The sequence below is a fragment of the Harpia harpyja genome, chromosome 1 (genome assembly GCF_026419915.1).
Source record: "Harpia harpyja isolate bHarHar1 chromosome 1, bHarHar1 primary haplotype, whole genome shotgun sequence".
Lineage (NCBI taxonomy): Eukaryota > Metazoa > Chordata > Aves > Accipitriformes > Accipitridae > Harpia > Harpia harpyja.
Window position 1 is genome coordinate 69,825,610 of NC_068940.1, and position 16,851 is coordinate 69,842,460.

Here is a 16,851-nt window from a genome sequence, read left to right on the forward strand (position 1 = left end):
ATCTGAAGATCTTTTGTTCTTGTTTTACTCCTAAATAAACATTTTGGAGCTTCAAATACTGAACGTTAGGTGTCTGTATTGTGTATGTGAATAAAAACACTTCTGCTTTATTTGCTTATATTATGATATTGTTCAATTGCTAGCACATCTTGTACAATAACAAAAGAAAATACTGCCCTTGACAGTCTAAAAATACAGACTGCAAACAGAACAGTGGAAGACAATTCAGTACTTAAGTCAGTACTGTGATCGAAGATGAAAATGTCTTGTCAGTTCTGTTGTATTTCTTTTCTGAATCTATTTCCAACTAATGACGCGTAAGTAATGTAGCTGCTGCATTCACTTGTCTTCCGAGGACATTTGCAAATAGGAAGAGTTCTGATGCAGAGTAGCTCGGTAAGAGAGTCATAGCAAAAGTTCTTATGAGGGCAACACAGAGGTGATGTGCTGAGACGTGGCTGTATGTAGTTATATGGCACTTCATGGATGAACGAGGAGGTATGTGACTGTTCCTTGCAGGATTTCCTGTCCAGTCATTAATTGCCTATCTCTGCAAGACATGGTTGAGATGCTTGCTCTTACTTGACTGTAAGGATATTGACAGCAATGAAGTACCAACTGGACTGCAGAAACATATGTCCAGGTATTGGTGGCTAATTGCACATTTAAATGTGCAATTGCTAGATATTGACTGATATAATTAAAGCTTCCAGGATCATTCTGTAAATCAGTGCATGTATCAAAATGGAAAATGTGTCTCTTGGAACATAAATTTGCTAAAAGTAAGCATCACTGGGTTTTTCAGTAGCTTCTGTACTGGGTTTATTAAATAAAACATGTCTTTCTAATTGTCAGTTTTGTGAATGCAACTTTGCAAAATGAAATGTACGATTTGGGGAGGAGGGAAGAAAAATATGTAATACTTCTTCCCCCCTCCCCCCCTCCTTTTTTTTTTTTTTTAGAGCAAAAATCCTGCTTTCATATTTGCCTAGATGTGTAAACTTACTAGGCTGTACTAGCAAAGTTAGTGATGAAGGGGAAGATCTTGTTTAATATTTAGCTTTAGTGCACCAACATTGAAGAATTAGTTTGTTTGGAAGGTGCAGTTTTAGGGGAGTGTCATTTACATAATCAGTTCTTAAGTTCAAGCAAAGAAGATGGGTATTTGTGTTGCAGTATTGTATTTGGTATCTCTGGCAAGCCCCCAAATCCCTTTCCTGCAAGCTCTATGGTATTAAAAGAATTGAACTATAAGAAATTTTACATTAAACAAATGAAATATTTGAGCAGTTTTAATAAACATATTAAGACCAGGCCCCTGAAGTCTAGAAGATCCAGTGTGGTGGGGTTTTTTTTTAGTTTGCTTTTTCTGTTTTTACAAATTGGGGATTGAGGTACCCTGCACTGTGTTTTGAAAGAGCAAACTGCTGCATAACTGGCATTTGAAGGCATTTGAAATGTGAGAAATGTCCTGGTTAACATGTCAACGGATTGAGCTTCACAGAGATAATATTGCATCGGCAGTGTCATACAGTGAATTATATGCATACATGTGTTCAAACTCTCTTTAAGCAAACCACAAAGCAAATCATCTTTAAGCAAAACATATTCAGTAAAGGTGTAATGTATTTTCTAACATTTATTTGCAGTGATCTGGAGTAGAGCTTTACTGCAGAGGATGAACGCTGTAAACTTCCTCACAGTTGCATAGTAGGAGTATGATAGGTTTGAGGGAGCTTTAGGTCTCATGGACAGCATCTGAAGGGGGGGGGAGGAACGGTAACATTTTCCCAAATCATGTGCTGGGGAGTAAAGAACAGCCTAGAGGGGGATTATGTCCTCAGATACAAGGCTGTTTGAAGAAGCTGTTTTATGAAACTTAAATCATTCTTGGCAGCATGTCGTCTTGGTGAAATTTGAGGGGGAGGTATCTATGTTAATTTAAAATATTATGTTAACATATCTAGAGCTATAGATCTCCTGATTCCCACATTAATAGTTCATATGCGGTTTTTTGGTAGTACACTTATTCTGATTATTACTTTAAAACTTTGTCTTTCAATCTAACAGTTTTCGAACTCCTTTGTTTGTTGTGGGGGGAAAAACAAGCTTGGTGGTTCCTTCTTAAGTAAGTCCATTAGAGATTTAGATCTTTTGTCAAAAGTCAACTGTGGTTTTTTCCTTTGTCAGAGAATATACAAATTTTTTGTTCATTTGAAAAGTTAAACTTATTTTAGTGTCTACATATTACACTAATTTAACTATGGGACGTACTCGACCTAGGCTTTCTTGCTTCTTTGGGTGGAAGATCACTTATGGGGTGGGGAACAGATTGTTGTGTTGATTTTGTTCTTTTGAGAGGACCATGTTACTTTTAGATGTCGCTTCAAATTTCCTTAGGTGTTTCTTTGGCTAATGCTGATTTTCTTTCTTACCAGAAACAGCAAACGCTTTCAGATATTATTTTCCTTTAGTCCTAGCAAGTCCGATTAACTTAACAACTAGGAAAACCTTTTGTACAGTATCTCTCTGAATTTATTCCTGCCCTCTTCTGATGCAATTTTTAGGCTGTGTGTTAAAGTACCAGAAATGTCAGTGAACAACTTAGCTGAACCCACAAACAGGGCTTGGACTCCAAGCACGTTTTCACTAGAGCTTAGGTAACTGCTACTGACTTGGAGTGGAAATGTGCATTTCTCCCCTTTGGCTGGGCATGGAGCTTCTCCTGTCTCGGGCATCATCACCTGGGTGGATCTGACCTAACCTCAAATCTGCAAATGCATTTTCCTGAGGAAAATCAGGATGGTGATTAGTGACCTAGTAACTCCCTTAGTTCCTTTAAACTACTTCAAAGACATTTGTATCCTAAGATTAGAAAGAGAAGTCAGTTAGACTTTGAAAATCTTCATTCCTTATTTGTTGGCTGTAGACGTGAAGTCAGGTGGAGCTTGGATTACCAAGCTTTTGTCTCATCTGCTAAAAACAAGGTGTGTCCAACAATAACCTGGAAGACAGTCAAGAATTACAGATACATTTGAAATATATTGATGACATTCTCACTGATCATTCAGGTTATTGTCTTTTGGGAAGGATTACCAAAAATCCTAAGACATTTCTGGTGACTTTTAGAATCCTCAAATTCTTTTTTTGAGTTCTGTGCAGAATTTGATACAGTACATTATGTTATGGTACATGATACGGTGCAGCACTACACTACGTCCTTATGATGGTTGATAAAAGCAGATATTTATGGTAAGATTAAGTCTCAAATTTTTGTTAGATTGTGGGGGCTTTCTTCAAATGGACTTGAACTTTCTTCCCATTCCTTCAAACTTATTTTTCAAAAACTCTTGAACTTGGAAAATAGGATGACACCCAAAGCTTCTGAAATTTGGATAAGAAAAGAGGGAAATCCCTGAAATTGTAGCCAGCAATCAGACGTCAGGCTCTGTCTGGTGCTTGGAAGACCTAGGGTCAAAGCGGGAGTTTGGATCCAGCATCAGCTTCCATGTGGTGTTCTTAAGCCTGAAAGGGATGGATTGACTAGAAACTAATTAACTCAGAGAATTGACAATAAATCTTTGGTTTGCTTATTATATACAACCATAATTTTGTACAGACTGCTAAGTTTCTTGGTCAGGTTGTTCAGCTGGACTGGGAGAGAATTCTTTGCTGGTGTGGGTCTGGGAGACTTGGATCAAAATACTCTTGTCTCAGCTGAGTATCCTGACCAGCAGCCTGTTTGACATTTTGTGTCTTACTGGCCTTTCATGCTTTTCTGTTCTTTGCATAGAAAAAATTAAAATTGGTTCTGACATAACAATATTACTTTAGCCTGAGAAGTTAAGCTCTGACCATGTAGCATTAATATTACTGTGTGATATCATATATTGTTCTATGAACACTTTCAACAGTATTTCCAAACTGTTTTTTCAAAAACATAACATTTTGTCTAAGCTATCATATCTCTGTAAAATCTTAGCAGTTTTCAAATAAAGATGGCTAAATTTCCACTTAAGGTATTAAAAAAACCTATAAGGTTATATATGCGTGTATATATATACACACATATATGCATGTATACGTATATGTGTGTGTATATGTCAGTAAGAAATTAAATAATTAAGCTTAATCATTAAGTTTTCTTCTTTGTTGAAGTTTACTGGAAGTTAGAATGTAGTTCAGTTGCTTCCTTCAGGAAAAAAAAAATTCCCAAATCCTTCTTTCCTTTTATTATTAAGAAAAAAATTAAAATCCAAACCCAGGCTTGTGTCCCTTATAGAAGTTTGTGCGACCTTTTTTTCTTGGGGTGGGGACAGCTGTTTCTCAGGTATGCTTTTAGAAGCAGAGAGGTGGGGTTGTTGCAGTCTAGCTCATGAAGGGAGGTCCTGAAATGGGCTAGGTGACCTGGTGGATTAGGGAAGGTTCATTCCCAAATTCACAGTAGAAGAAGCAGCATCTTCTATATACCTACGCATCAGACTCACCAACCACAAGGAAACTGAAGGCATGGGGAATAAATGTAGCCTTTTCCTCTACTTTAATAGAGAATTTCAGCTATAGTGGGGAAGTGAGATTTTTGTTGCTGAATGAAGGCGAGGAGTCTGTCTTTCTTACCCAATAGTATTTTATGTGCCTTTGGAAGTGCAGAGGATTATAAAGGATCACCTAGTGTAAAAAGATGAGTACGCTTTGATGGAAGAGCATTATGGGTGCAGTGTTAAAAGACTTTCTTCTAAGGGTGGACTTCAGCTGGAGGAAAGACTCCTTTCCATTTTTGGCATCATGCTGTATTAATGAGCCTAGAATAAGTATCTTCCAATAGTTCTATGTCTGTAGTTGAAAATATGTAAGTCTTTCTGTAAATATGTTATAAATTTCTGTTATTCTTATTTTTTGTTATAGGAGCTAGAGTTAATGCCAAAGACAGCAAATGGTTGACTCCTTTACACAGAGCTGTGGCATCTTGTAGTGAGGTATGCTTTTTTTTTTTTTGACTGCATTGTGTTAAAATAAGACATCTCAAATTACCTTCTGTTCTTTGTTTGGTTTTTACAAAGTGAAACTACTCCAAAAGTTTGGAATTGCAGAACATTTTTGCAACAGTTTGTTTAACCTGTTGAGAGTATGTGTATACATATATCACATGCCTGAGTAGGGAGAAAGGGGGAAAACTGTAAACTTCCAGTTCTCAGCCTTGCTCTCTGCTGTTTACCCAGCAGAGGATTCTGCATGCAGTGTTCTTGAGTCCAGCTTACTTCTCTTAAGGTAACCAGAATGGTTCAGCATGAGGGAAGTAGAGATGAACTAAGATTTAGTACAGCTTTTACAGCATAATCTTTGCATTTCTTCATTTTTTTACATGCTTGTCTGTTCAGGCATTGAAGAAATAAATGGTTCTTTAAGGCCTGCAAACATCTTTCTTTTAAAAAGCAATTAATAAGTAATGATAGTGTTGAAAATCACTTTTAAAGTTATAAATTAAATATGTAGAAAGTTTTTTGAAGTCTACCAGTTACACAGTTGTGAAAATACAGCAATGGAAGAAATTACTTTGTTATTCTTCCTCTATTGTTGATGTCCTAATAAAAATTTTAAATGCCTGTAGAAGATCAAAACAAACAGAGAAATGCTGAGCTTGTTCTGTGGAAGAGTTTATGCAAAACTATCTCCTTTGAGATCCTGAGTCAAATCGCTGCACATTTCATTATATCTCAAAAAATAAAGGTTTTTTAAAGATTCTGTGTAAATTTTTGTTTGAGAAGATGCAATCGAGTATTTTGGTTTTGGCAAGCATTGAACTTCAAGTATTTGATCTGTGAACTATCTAAACAAGTCTCGTTTCAGTTTTTGCTTTTGAATTCCCTGGATAAATTCCAATATTCTGTCACTAGCATTAATAGCTAAGTTACATGGAGATCGTGTTATTCAAAACAGTGTTTGAAAATGAATCTTCGAAGGCGCCTTATTCTCAAATGCTGTGTGTTCTTCTTGAGGTATTTTTAGGCTGCTCCTTTGGGAGCTGACCAGAGCACCAAATGCTGCATTCTTCAGAGCTGAGGGATAGCAAAAGCATCTTGTATCAGTAATGCTTGCAGGCAGGAGTGCTGCAGACAAACTGGACCTAAATGATAACTTCAAGAAATACAACCACGGTCATATTTTTTTTTAATGTGGAATATTTTAAACAAAATACTAACCAAAGGTGAACAGCACATGTAAACCAATCAGACTATTTACTCAAAAGGTAATGATAGGCTCTCATCAGAATTTTCTATTTTTAAATACAATAAGTTATAGGAGCCCACATACATGGTTGGTACGTGTAGGCACTGTTTTCCAGCTGACAGACATACATGGGGTTTGTGCACTAGATGAAAAAAAGCTGTAATGAAAAAACTCGTGATACTGATTTCAGTAAAACATCTGTACTTACTCTTGAAGCAAGGACAGCTGTAATTAAACAAGGACATTGAAACATGCAAAATAGCCAGAATTATGGATTTAGCTGTCAAGTGCAGAAGTTCAAGCAACTTCATGTCAAGACGGTCACACCCCAGGCCTTTGTATTTGTGTGCCTGGTGTACTTTGGGGGGAAAAAAAAAAAAAAAAAAAAAAAGAAACCCTAAGCAGATTCAGTAATTCTTGAAATTAATTAATGCATATGTATGTGCATAAAAATGCAAGATGCATTCTTTTTATACTAGTACTATGGTGCTTCGTTCTACAAGAGAGGTAATAGCGGTTCTAAAATTTCCTTGTTCTGATTATGGTTTTTCTTAATATTTGGTTCAAAAAAGACAAAAGTTCAAAATATTGATTAGATTTTTAAAGTACTAAATCTGCTTAAGTTTCTTAGAGAATAGAAGAGCCATTCCATTTCTCATTTAAATTACAAGCCTGTGATGCAGTATTTTCACCTTTATGTTTGTTCCTATTTTCTTCTTTATTGACAATAGAAGAAATTTGAACATTTTAAATATAATTTATTGTAATAAATAGAATCAAGTGTTACTTAGCATTCTGCTCTTAGCTGAGAATAATACCTTGCTATTGTACCATAGTGTAATTCAAAATTTCCAATAACTACTTGTGGTAACATGTTTTAAGTTCAAAGTGCCAACCATTTATTTGTGTGCTCAGTATTTGAGTTGGAAGAAGTCACTGAAAGCAATTAGTGAATTGTGGGAAGGTCACAGAGTTGATGTAAAATGCAGTATTCATCTTCATGTTGATATCACCAACAGATTTTTTTTTTATGCATTCCAATTGTGTGCACATATTTTAATGGGGTTTGTTTATGTTGCTGTAAGAATTATGATCTTATTTGTCAAATTTTCACAGCTTGTACTTTTAACAAAAGGAAATGAATAATCTTTTTGTGAGATGGAATTCAGTGCAACATTTTGAAACGGTTTTCAGGAGTTTTGCAACAGTATATGTTGAAACTTTTTGTGACCGTGCTCTGTTTTATTTGTGGTTCTTTAGATGTACATTTAATAAGGTGTTCTTCTCTTTGCCATTTCTAGACTGTGACAGTTCAAAAATTTTGCTTGGCAAATTGATGAAAATGCATTCTAAGTTCATAGTACTTCACTAATCCTTAGCAATGGAAGAAATCTTAAGGAGGTTTATTGAGCTTTGGAAACTAGTTGTGATGGCAAAACAATTTGCTAGCCAGCTTAAGGAACTGGATAAAAGACCTGGAAATGGTTGATTCAGTTGAAAAGAACAAATTGTAAATAGTTCTATTCCATTATACTGTCCTTGGATTTAAGGCTGACGTTTCAAATCTTTACTAATTGGCTTGTTTGTTTGTTGGGTTTTTTTAAATGCTTTCAGGATGCTGTTCAGGTGTTGTTAAAGCATTCAGCGGATGTCAATGCTCGTGATAAAAACTGGCAGACACCCCTACATATAGCAGCTGCAAACAAAGCTGTGAAATGTGCTGAAGCTTTGGTGCCTCTCCTAAGCAATGTAAATGTGTCTGATCGAGCAGGCAGAACGGCATTGCATCATGCAGCCTTCAGTGGACATGTTGAGGTAAGAGTTATTTTTCTTAGCTTGTTTCCCACTCATTGTTCTGTCCCTTGCATTTCTGATGTTTAGTTTCTCAGTTTAAAATCACGTTTCCCCCATCCCCTCAAAAAACCCCAACCCCTATTTTGTATTTGAATTTCTTTTGTATGCATCTGTGTACAGAATGGTTGTAGAAAATACATGTTACATCATTCAGTTGGAAGGTTATTACAGCGTTCACCTTTCTTAAGATAGAAGCAAATTTGCCTAAGTTAAGTGGAGTTAAACTAGTAATAGATAAATTTAAAAAGGAAAAAAGAAAATATTTTTCTGTTCAGTAGATAGTGAACATGCGGAATGTGTTGTCACTGAAATGTGGAGGAAATACATGTAATACGCTCTAACTCACTAGTTTTCAAGCCCTGAAAAACAACCACTGAGAAATGCCCATTGTAATTGTGGATAGGTAATTGGAGACAAATTGGCAATAGGCTTGCTTTTAGTGATTGCCTTTAGTGAATCCCTTAGTAATAGCCTGAAGATTTCAGACATTCCACAGCTTTGCCATATTTAGCTGGGAGATGTTTTTGGTGACATCGAGTTTTGTGTTCCTTACAGTCACTTCATTATTGCTGCCAAGGTGGGCAGCCAGTTTTTTCAAGCTTATGGAATATTCAAAAACCCCACCACATTTAAAACGTTTGAAAATGCATATATTTTTGTTTTATTGTATGATTTTCTTTTGTCTAACTTTAAGCAGAGTTTTCCATTGTGAATAGAGGATTTCTTTTCTTTCTGTTTATCTCAGATGGTCAGCTTACTGTTGTCTAGAGGGGCCAATATTAATGCATTTGACAAGAAAGACAGACGAGCTATACATTGGGCAGCATATATGGGTATGTATGTATTTCAGTTGATTACTATTGTGGTAGTAAAAAAAAAATTGCCTTATGTTTAGTTTTTTTATATATTTCTAGGAAAAATACTTACATTGTAAGCATTGAGGTTATCTGTGTGTCTGCCAGAAAACCATTAATAATATACTTCACATTGCCTTGTAAACGTGTGTTTGTGGTGAGAAAAATCGATTTGTTGGAAAAATTAAGGTAAGTAATTTTGTTCTTTAAAAAGAAGGAACTATGTTCCTCAGTCAGCAGGAGTCTAATCACAGGTGAAAACTTTTGCAATAATGCTAAATAGAAACTAAGCAGTTAATACAAGGCACACCTGAAACGGATGATCATTACACCAACCTTGGGGATTGTATTTTAAAAGAAGAATATTTCATCTCTAAAACCCCAAATTCTTGCCTTGCCATTCTTACTCCAGGAGTGGATAATTATTGTTCTCATGATATTGATCAAGGCACTGGCAGTACTGTCAGAGAAATGTACTTCATTGCCTTTTATCAGATGTTCATTTTATTAAGTGGTAGGAATTGTTTTCTTCAGCACAGCTATTATAAATAGTAGAGCTTTGTATCTCAAGCTTCATTTAAAATATGAGCAATATAAACCATTGGAAGGTGAATCACAGAAAATGCAGATTAAGAGTTCTAGGCTGACACTGGCAAAGTCTCTTAGCTTTGGCTAATCACTTTGTTTCCAAGTAATTCACATGCAACTGCAGATTGTATTTGTCATTGCAGAATATCTTGTACCTGTTCAGAAGCCAAAAAACACAATGCCTCTTTTTAACTTCAGAAAATGTCTAAAAATGCCCTTGAACACGTGCAATGTGTGTCGTATATAAGCAGTGAAGAATTAGGTTTTAGTATCAATTTCAGGAAGAAGCCAGTTGAGATGATTCCATGGTCTTGATTGTTACTCAGTATTTTAGCTTATTGCTTCATAATTCTACCCAGCCAAGGAAGAAGAATAAAAGCAGTAGCATCAGTATTGTATAAGTCTGCATGCCTCGGAATTTCTTCAAAGATGTAATGGGAAAATAAGACTTCATTGTATGTAGGTTTTTTGTTCCTGTTATGTTTTGGTGATCTTCATTTTCCTAAATTTTAAATTCTCCAGAAAATACATATCTATATGCCTAAGGTACCATCTTACAAAACTTAAGGAGAAGAACAGTTAGGAAAAGAACATGGTCCTATTATTTATGGCAGCGTTTGGGTTTTTTTCAGAGGTGATCTAAAGATGTGAATGTTTTTGTTCCTGTTATAAGAGGAAAATACTACTTGGAATGACTGTCTCAGTGAAAACCTTTATATATGGGGTTTATAAAGGAGCACCTTGTATTTTTGACAAACATTTAAGTTAATGTACAGGGAGAGTAATTTCTATACTGCCTCTTCCCTGAGTAAAACAAACTAACTTTACTTTATCTGATATCAAACCAAAAAATAAACACACATAAACTAGGAAATTAATGGACTTATTACGCTGACATCTCTAAGTCTAGGATAACTCTGCCTTGGAGGTCTGATCTTAGGCAAAATGGCACTCAATATGCAGTTTGGTATTAATGCTTATTATTATGAGTGAGAGAATTAATTATAAATAGTCATAATGCTGTGCAGTGTGTATGTGGGGGGGGGGGTGGTTCTTAAAAACAGACTTAAGGTTGCTAATTAAACATATTTCTCATCTGTGATTCCGTGGCATTGAGTATCTTACACAACTGCTTTGGAGTTGTTATGTTTACCCAAGCAATGTTTCCTAGTCTTGCCAGGAAAGAGCAAATGGAAACAGTAATTTAAAAGTGGAAATAACATTTTAAACTTACATACTGAGCAAAAGAAAAGAGCAATATCATGTGGGACAGTACCTGTTTAAATATAGTTGCCTTACTGAGGGTTTTGGCGATTGATACTGAGTTGTTCGTTGTATGAAATGTGCTTTGGTCCAGGGACTGAGATTTCTGATCTTTACAAATGCAAAACCACACGTTTACAAAATTGGGCTTGTTTAACATCTTAGCGGTTGTAAAAGTGATCTTCTCGTGAACACCTGGATTCACACAAAAGTGGAATTACTAACTATTGTCTTTGCACAACTCTGTGTTTCAGGCCAATTTCACATTAGTCTTATGTCCCTGACAGTACAGGTCTGAAATAATCTGATAGCAATGTAAAATAAGGCTGTGAAATCCATATGTGAAATGCTAAAAAGAACAACAGGACCCTGTTGAGCTGTCTTCACAGCATTAATACTCCAACTTACAATTTGAAGCTGTATGATATTGCACTTCAAGTACTGATACCAGTACTTGAAACCGAGAAGTCAAAGAACAATCTTCATTACTGATCCAATGTTCTTTGCAATATTTTGTATTAGGATTTTGTAATCTACTTACATAGGCAAAGCAATGTCTGTCATAGGCTGTCCAACCACCTTACTCAAGGTGATTATTTGCAAAATTTTATTGAATGAAACTTGTGCATGAGATGGCGGAGATCTGACGAGCATCAGTGAGAGGACAGAGGTTTTCTGCCTTGTGCTCACCTAGATGAGAGAAAAATCTTATGTTTCTCAGATATGCTACATTTATTCCAATTTTAGTCGGTGCTATTTCGTAGGCTATTAACAAGAAATTGTTAATGAACAGTTCTTGGGTGGGAAAAATGTAATTTATCTGATGTCAGTCAACCTAAATATTCTTGCAGACAATAGAGTAGAAAAAGCTTTTGAAAGTCTTCAAACAAGGAAAAAAAAACCTGTGACATTCTCTCTCACAATGTAGAGCCATTTTACACTGCTCCAATTGTTTGAAGAAAGCCTTAAAGCTTTTCCACCATATAAAACTGACCATAGAATAAAAAAGAAGTTATGCTTTTCGTCAGTCTACTATAAATAACTTTCTAGGGTTATATCCATTGTTTCCCTTCCTTCCTGCTTTTCACCCAGCTCCTTTGCTGTCCAGCTGCAATGCTGTGACTAAAATGGACTTTCATTCTTGCGTGCTAGCATCGCCCTCATAAGTGTATCAGGATGTCTCCTCAGTGCTGCCCGCTTGAAGTATCTAGCTCTTCTGTTTGAGTGTCTTCCACAGATCGCTGCTTGCGTTTTCAATGCAGGTCAGGGATTTTTTGGTTTTTTTTCTTCTCTTTAAAGTTTTTCTGCCACTGTTCTGCTCAGCGTCTCTCTTCCTTTCGCTGCTTTCAGTATCTTCTGTAGTTCTGTCTCTTATACAGGGCTTGTTTTCATTCTTGTCCCCGTTACATTTGGGTCAGAAGATGAGTATCATGTTTAAATTTCTCTTTCTCTTCTTTCCTACAATACTGCAGTAATTCAGAATTTAAATGTTGCAGCACTTCACATTGCACTGGTAAACTCTTATGTTTCTTATTGGTATAGCTAGGTGAAATGCCGTTTTGTATGTTGTTGGGCATGCAGCTTAAAATAGGTATCATGGTGACTGAATATTTATCAAAATAGCTTTGTCTGTATTCCTTTGGGTAGATGCTTCCTATTCAAACTTTAGCAAATTCTCTTAGTCATTGAAAAAACAAAGACCGTCACTTTTTATGAAGCACTTAAATTGAAGGCTGGATTTGATACTTTTCACTTACATGTCTGACTGGATAAGCTTAAGTATTCAGTGTGCCCCTTTTTTAACTAAGGTAAGGGTGTCACTTGAAAGGTAAAACAAAGAATCCACATCTGTCTGTATGGGTCAGTTACAAAGGAAAAGCGCTAAATGTATCGTGGTCTATTTAACTCAAGTGTGCTCCTTTATTCTGCAGACTTTGTCATGATTATTCATGTGTTTTCAGTGATTGACTTGTTTCGCAGTTAAATTAACAACTGAGCAAATATGGCAGATTTTTTTTGGTTACCCCATTTTCATAGCATTTTTCTTAGCGTGCAGCATCACAATTGCATGCAAGCTAGTGGGGAGCACGTGGTCATGGTGAAGGGGGAAGCTGGTTGCCCTTTGCAGCAGCAGTGTGGTGTTGGGGCCCCTGGCCCAGCCACAAAGCTGGCAGTGAGAGCAACTGCCTGCTACTTCAGGGTGGGCTCCTTGCCCTCCCTTCCCTTTTCCACCCTCTTACCTGGAACTTCCCCCAGGTCGTCCCTTCCCCTTGATCCCACTTGACTCTTACTCTCTGCCTGGTGACTTAGGAGAATAGTTTATGCTTTCAAAAGGCTATGGTTCCTCAGAGGCCTGAGTCAGTTTAGAAAATAGAGCTTTGCTAAATCCTGTATGATTTGGGTCAACATTTTAAAGGCTTTGCGAGTAAAGGAAGTTGGGGGGGGGGGCAGTAGTGGTTTATATTTTTATTTAAAAATAGAATATTCTCTTCTGAAGGCCTTAAAAACTTTAATGGATGTGTTTGCAGTTGAGGTGAAGGTGAAAGACTGACAGTCACTTTCTCTCTAAGTTGTTAACAGAAATTTTCAGTAAATGTTTAATAATTACAAAGTTATTTCACCTCTCTAGTTCTCAAGTCTTCCCAAAAAATTCTTCTGTGTAAGGAGAAACTTGTGCTGGTTAATATAAAATGCAGCTTCATTCTTTTTGTCTTTATTCTTTTAGGTCATATCGAAGTTGTGAAATTACTCGTGGCCCATGGAGCTGAAGTGACGTGCAAAGACAAGAAATCATATACACCCTTACATGCTGCAGCATCTAGTGGGATGATCAGTGTAGTCAAATATCTTCTGGATCTTGGAGTTGATGTAAGGAAGAATAAAAGTGATGCATTTTTTTTTGTCGTTTGAAATGCTCTTGTCAGTGTTGTAGCACACTTTATTTAGGGGCAGGTTATGAGATAGTGAAAATAGTATTTCCAAAGGTCTTCATTCACATGTTTTTTTAGTTATAAAACCTCATTCCCCCAAGTAACTTAAAAGCCTTGCAGATTTTGCACAATTGTTTGGAAATAAATTTGTATTTAGTAGTTTTTTCGTTTGTTTGGTATTTCTTACCCTTAGTTCATTGAACTGGAACTCAGGAAATAGGAATTCCGTTCCTAGCTTTGCCACACAATCCTTTTCGAACAGCAGGAAATTAAACTCTTTTGCTTTGCTTTTTTGTAAAATATAGATGTTACTGACTTTCTTACACCACATAAGTTTTAGGAAATACTAAAAATTGTGAGAAACTTCAATACTACAGTAAGGAAGGCCATATTAATACTGAAATGCAAAATAAATTAAAGGGCTGTATAGTACCTGCATGTAGAAAGTGTGTTAAAAACAAACTGAAACTGTGTTAACAACAAACTGAAACTGTGTAAGAATTCTACGTTGTGCATCACATTACAGTCTTACAAGGCTGGAGAATGCTGCCAAAGTTCTATCCTGAGAAGTAGATCAGAATTCAGTATCATGTGTGCACAACAACAAATTCTATTTCTATATGCACCCCCCCCCCCCCCCCAAGTCCCTCTGACCTCTTGTTTTCAATGGAAACCCACAAATGCTGTTGAAAAACAATAGAGGTCCATGCTGTGCTTAGTCTGTAGTGTCTGTGCAAATTGCCATTCTTGGCATTTTTTTCTATGTGTGTGTTCTGTGAAGGTGCATGTTGCATACAGGAAACTAGTGTGGAGACAGTTGGAGGAGGTTGGCTCACTTGTAAAGCAATCATACTCTTCCCTAGTACACACTTCTCGATCAAAGTACTACATCCAGAACTTGCTTTTAATTTCTGGTTTTGAAGATTTCCAAAACATAATGAAGAAGTTGTTTCATGATATGAGATTTTTCTTTGTCATAATTAAATGCTGCAGTAATTACAGGTTTTTGCCTACTAACTAATCTTGGGGTTTTTTTTTCTCTGATAGATGAATGAACCAAATGCCTATGGAAATACTCCTCTCCATGTGGCTTGCTACAACGGACAAGATGTTGTAGTGAATGAACTCATAGACTGCGGTGCTAATGTAAATCAAATGAATGAGAAGGGTTTTACACCTTTGCACTTTGCTGCTGCGTCAACACATGGAGCATTGTGTTTAGAGCTTTTGGTCTGTAATGGAGCAGATGTAAATATGAAGGTAGGTGAATCCGAAGCCATCCATTCACTCTTAAAGATGCAGTATGTGTTTATCAGAGGTAATTTTTCAAAATCATTGTTACGATAATGTTTAAAAGTTCCCACTGATTGATGGAGTACTTCTGTGAAAAGTACTATAGAAAAAATGAGTCAGTATGTTGCCTCAAGGAACTTGATCTGAATCTGAAAACATCAATGGGATGTAGTAAATAGCCCAAAAGGATAAAGAAAGATGACAATACTTTCTGGACAATCTTGATTATATTTATATGTCAGAATTCCACATAATTTGTCTTCCCTAGTCTATCCATGTGAGTAAAGCAAATCATATGGAAAAATGCAAAAGAACATGTTTTTCGTAGAAATAAGCAGCATTAATAAAATCAAGGATATTTCAGAGAAATGTGTATGAACAGGCTAATTGATGCAGCAGTTGAGCTGATAATGTAAGATCCTAAAATCTAATTAATAAGGGAGAGTTGTGAAGCGTGTATTAAAAATACAAAGGTAAGTAGATTAGGCCAATGGAAAGTCTTAAACAGCTGTTTTTTTAATTACTCCAGCAAAACTTTGTGAGCAGAGTCAGTATATGTTTTACATCTCCACTTGGTCACAAGTCTTTGGCTGCAGAATATTCCTTAGAATCCAGTCTTAGTGCGGGTAGAATTTCTAATCCACACAAGCATAAAAACAAATTATAACCTATATCTTTTATTATCTTCTCAAGCGTGTAGGGTAAGGTCTTGCGATGTAAGAGAGAGATGTGAGACATCCTGTTTTCTATTAAGTTGATTTTTACTCTAGTAATGAAAAATTAACTGTGTTCAGAAATATTCAGTGGCAGTATCTGGTGTCTTGACAGGTTTCAGGCTGGGGGAAGTGGGAAATGGGTATGTGGAATCAAGAGTCCAAGTGTTCCTCTTACAAAATATCTAATTGCCTGTACTGTTGCCCACATGTGGTAGGAACAAAATTATCTTTCCTTTTGTTTCTTAAAAATAAATAAATAAATAGATTCAATAGAGTTATGCCTGAATTTCAGCACGGTCTAGATAAGAGGTGAATATTAGAATAGCTAACATACCTGTTAAAAATCATGGGTTTTGTGGCTCCCTTCATGTAAGATATTCACACTGATTTTCAGCTAATTCTATAATACAATTTTATATCTATAGTTAGTACAAAATCTGTAGCCCACTGCAAATTTGGGAGTGATTTAAAAATAAGCTATTTGATGTGGAAAAATCTTAGATGTATGTTACTGCTCACTTTCACATATATTTAAATGTGCAGCTTGTTTAGTGAAAATGTACTTAAACTCAGTTGTGGAAAAATTCATCACCAGATTGCCCTGGAGAAGTAAGGAGCTGTGCTACAGGGTTTATTGCTAACTTGTCCTAAAATACATAGGTCATAGTCCATTTATTTTTGTTGCCAGCTTTCTGCTCTGCATAATGTCCCAGACTGGATATGACTGAGGGTTTAGCCTTACAGGGCTGACTTCTGTCCTACATTCTTGAAACATCATTTCTCAGTAATGTATGTTCTGTCGTTAAAATAATCCCACAATGTTAAATATACTAATGATTATGTACGTATGTTACTTACACAAATAAGAACAAAAGAGAAACATAAATATTACTAAGCAAAGAATTACTGTTTTCCTGTATGCTGGCTTGCAAGGGTTCATGACTTTGTACCTATTGGCGATGTGGAAGAAAGAAGTGGGGAGGGCTTCATTTCAGAAAGATGTGCAGCAAGTAATGGTGGTTGGGATTTTTTGGCTGTTTGTTTTCAAATACACCTTAATTGTAGGTTGGGAATGTAAATGAAAAACTTCCAACATTCTGTTAGGATAATTAAACACTGTTAAAG

The 16,851-nt window shown here is 36.1% G+C and overlaps 1 protein-coding gene across 5 annotated transcripts in view; it reads left to right on the top strand.

Annotated features, from left to right (window-relative positions):
- The window catches only part of ANKRD28 (ankyrin repeat domain 28), a 128,886-nt gene that overhangs the window by 76,280 nt on the left and 35,755 nt on the right, over window positions 1–16,851 (top strand). For all 5 annotated transcript variants that reach the window (XR_008236891.1, XR_008236892.1, XM_052798910.1 and 2 more), the window contains 5 exons: window positions 4,906–4,976; window positions 7,843–8,043; window positions 8,828–8,915; window positions 13,513–13,655; window positions 14,765–14,977. Coding sequence is in view for 3 of the 5 variants with exons in the window: in XM_052798910.1 (XP_052654870.1) it covers window positions 4,906–4,976; window positions 7,843–8,043; window positions 8,828–8,915; window positions 13,513–13,655; window positions 14,765–14,977 (716 nt within the window). In the remaining 2 variants the exon portion in view is untranslated. The remainder of the gene's footprint in view (window positions 1–4,905; window positions 4,977–7,842; window positions 8,044–8,827; window positions 8,916–13,512; window positions 13,656–14,764; window positions 14,978–16,851) is intronic.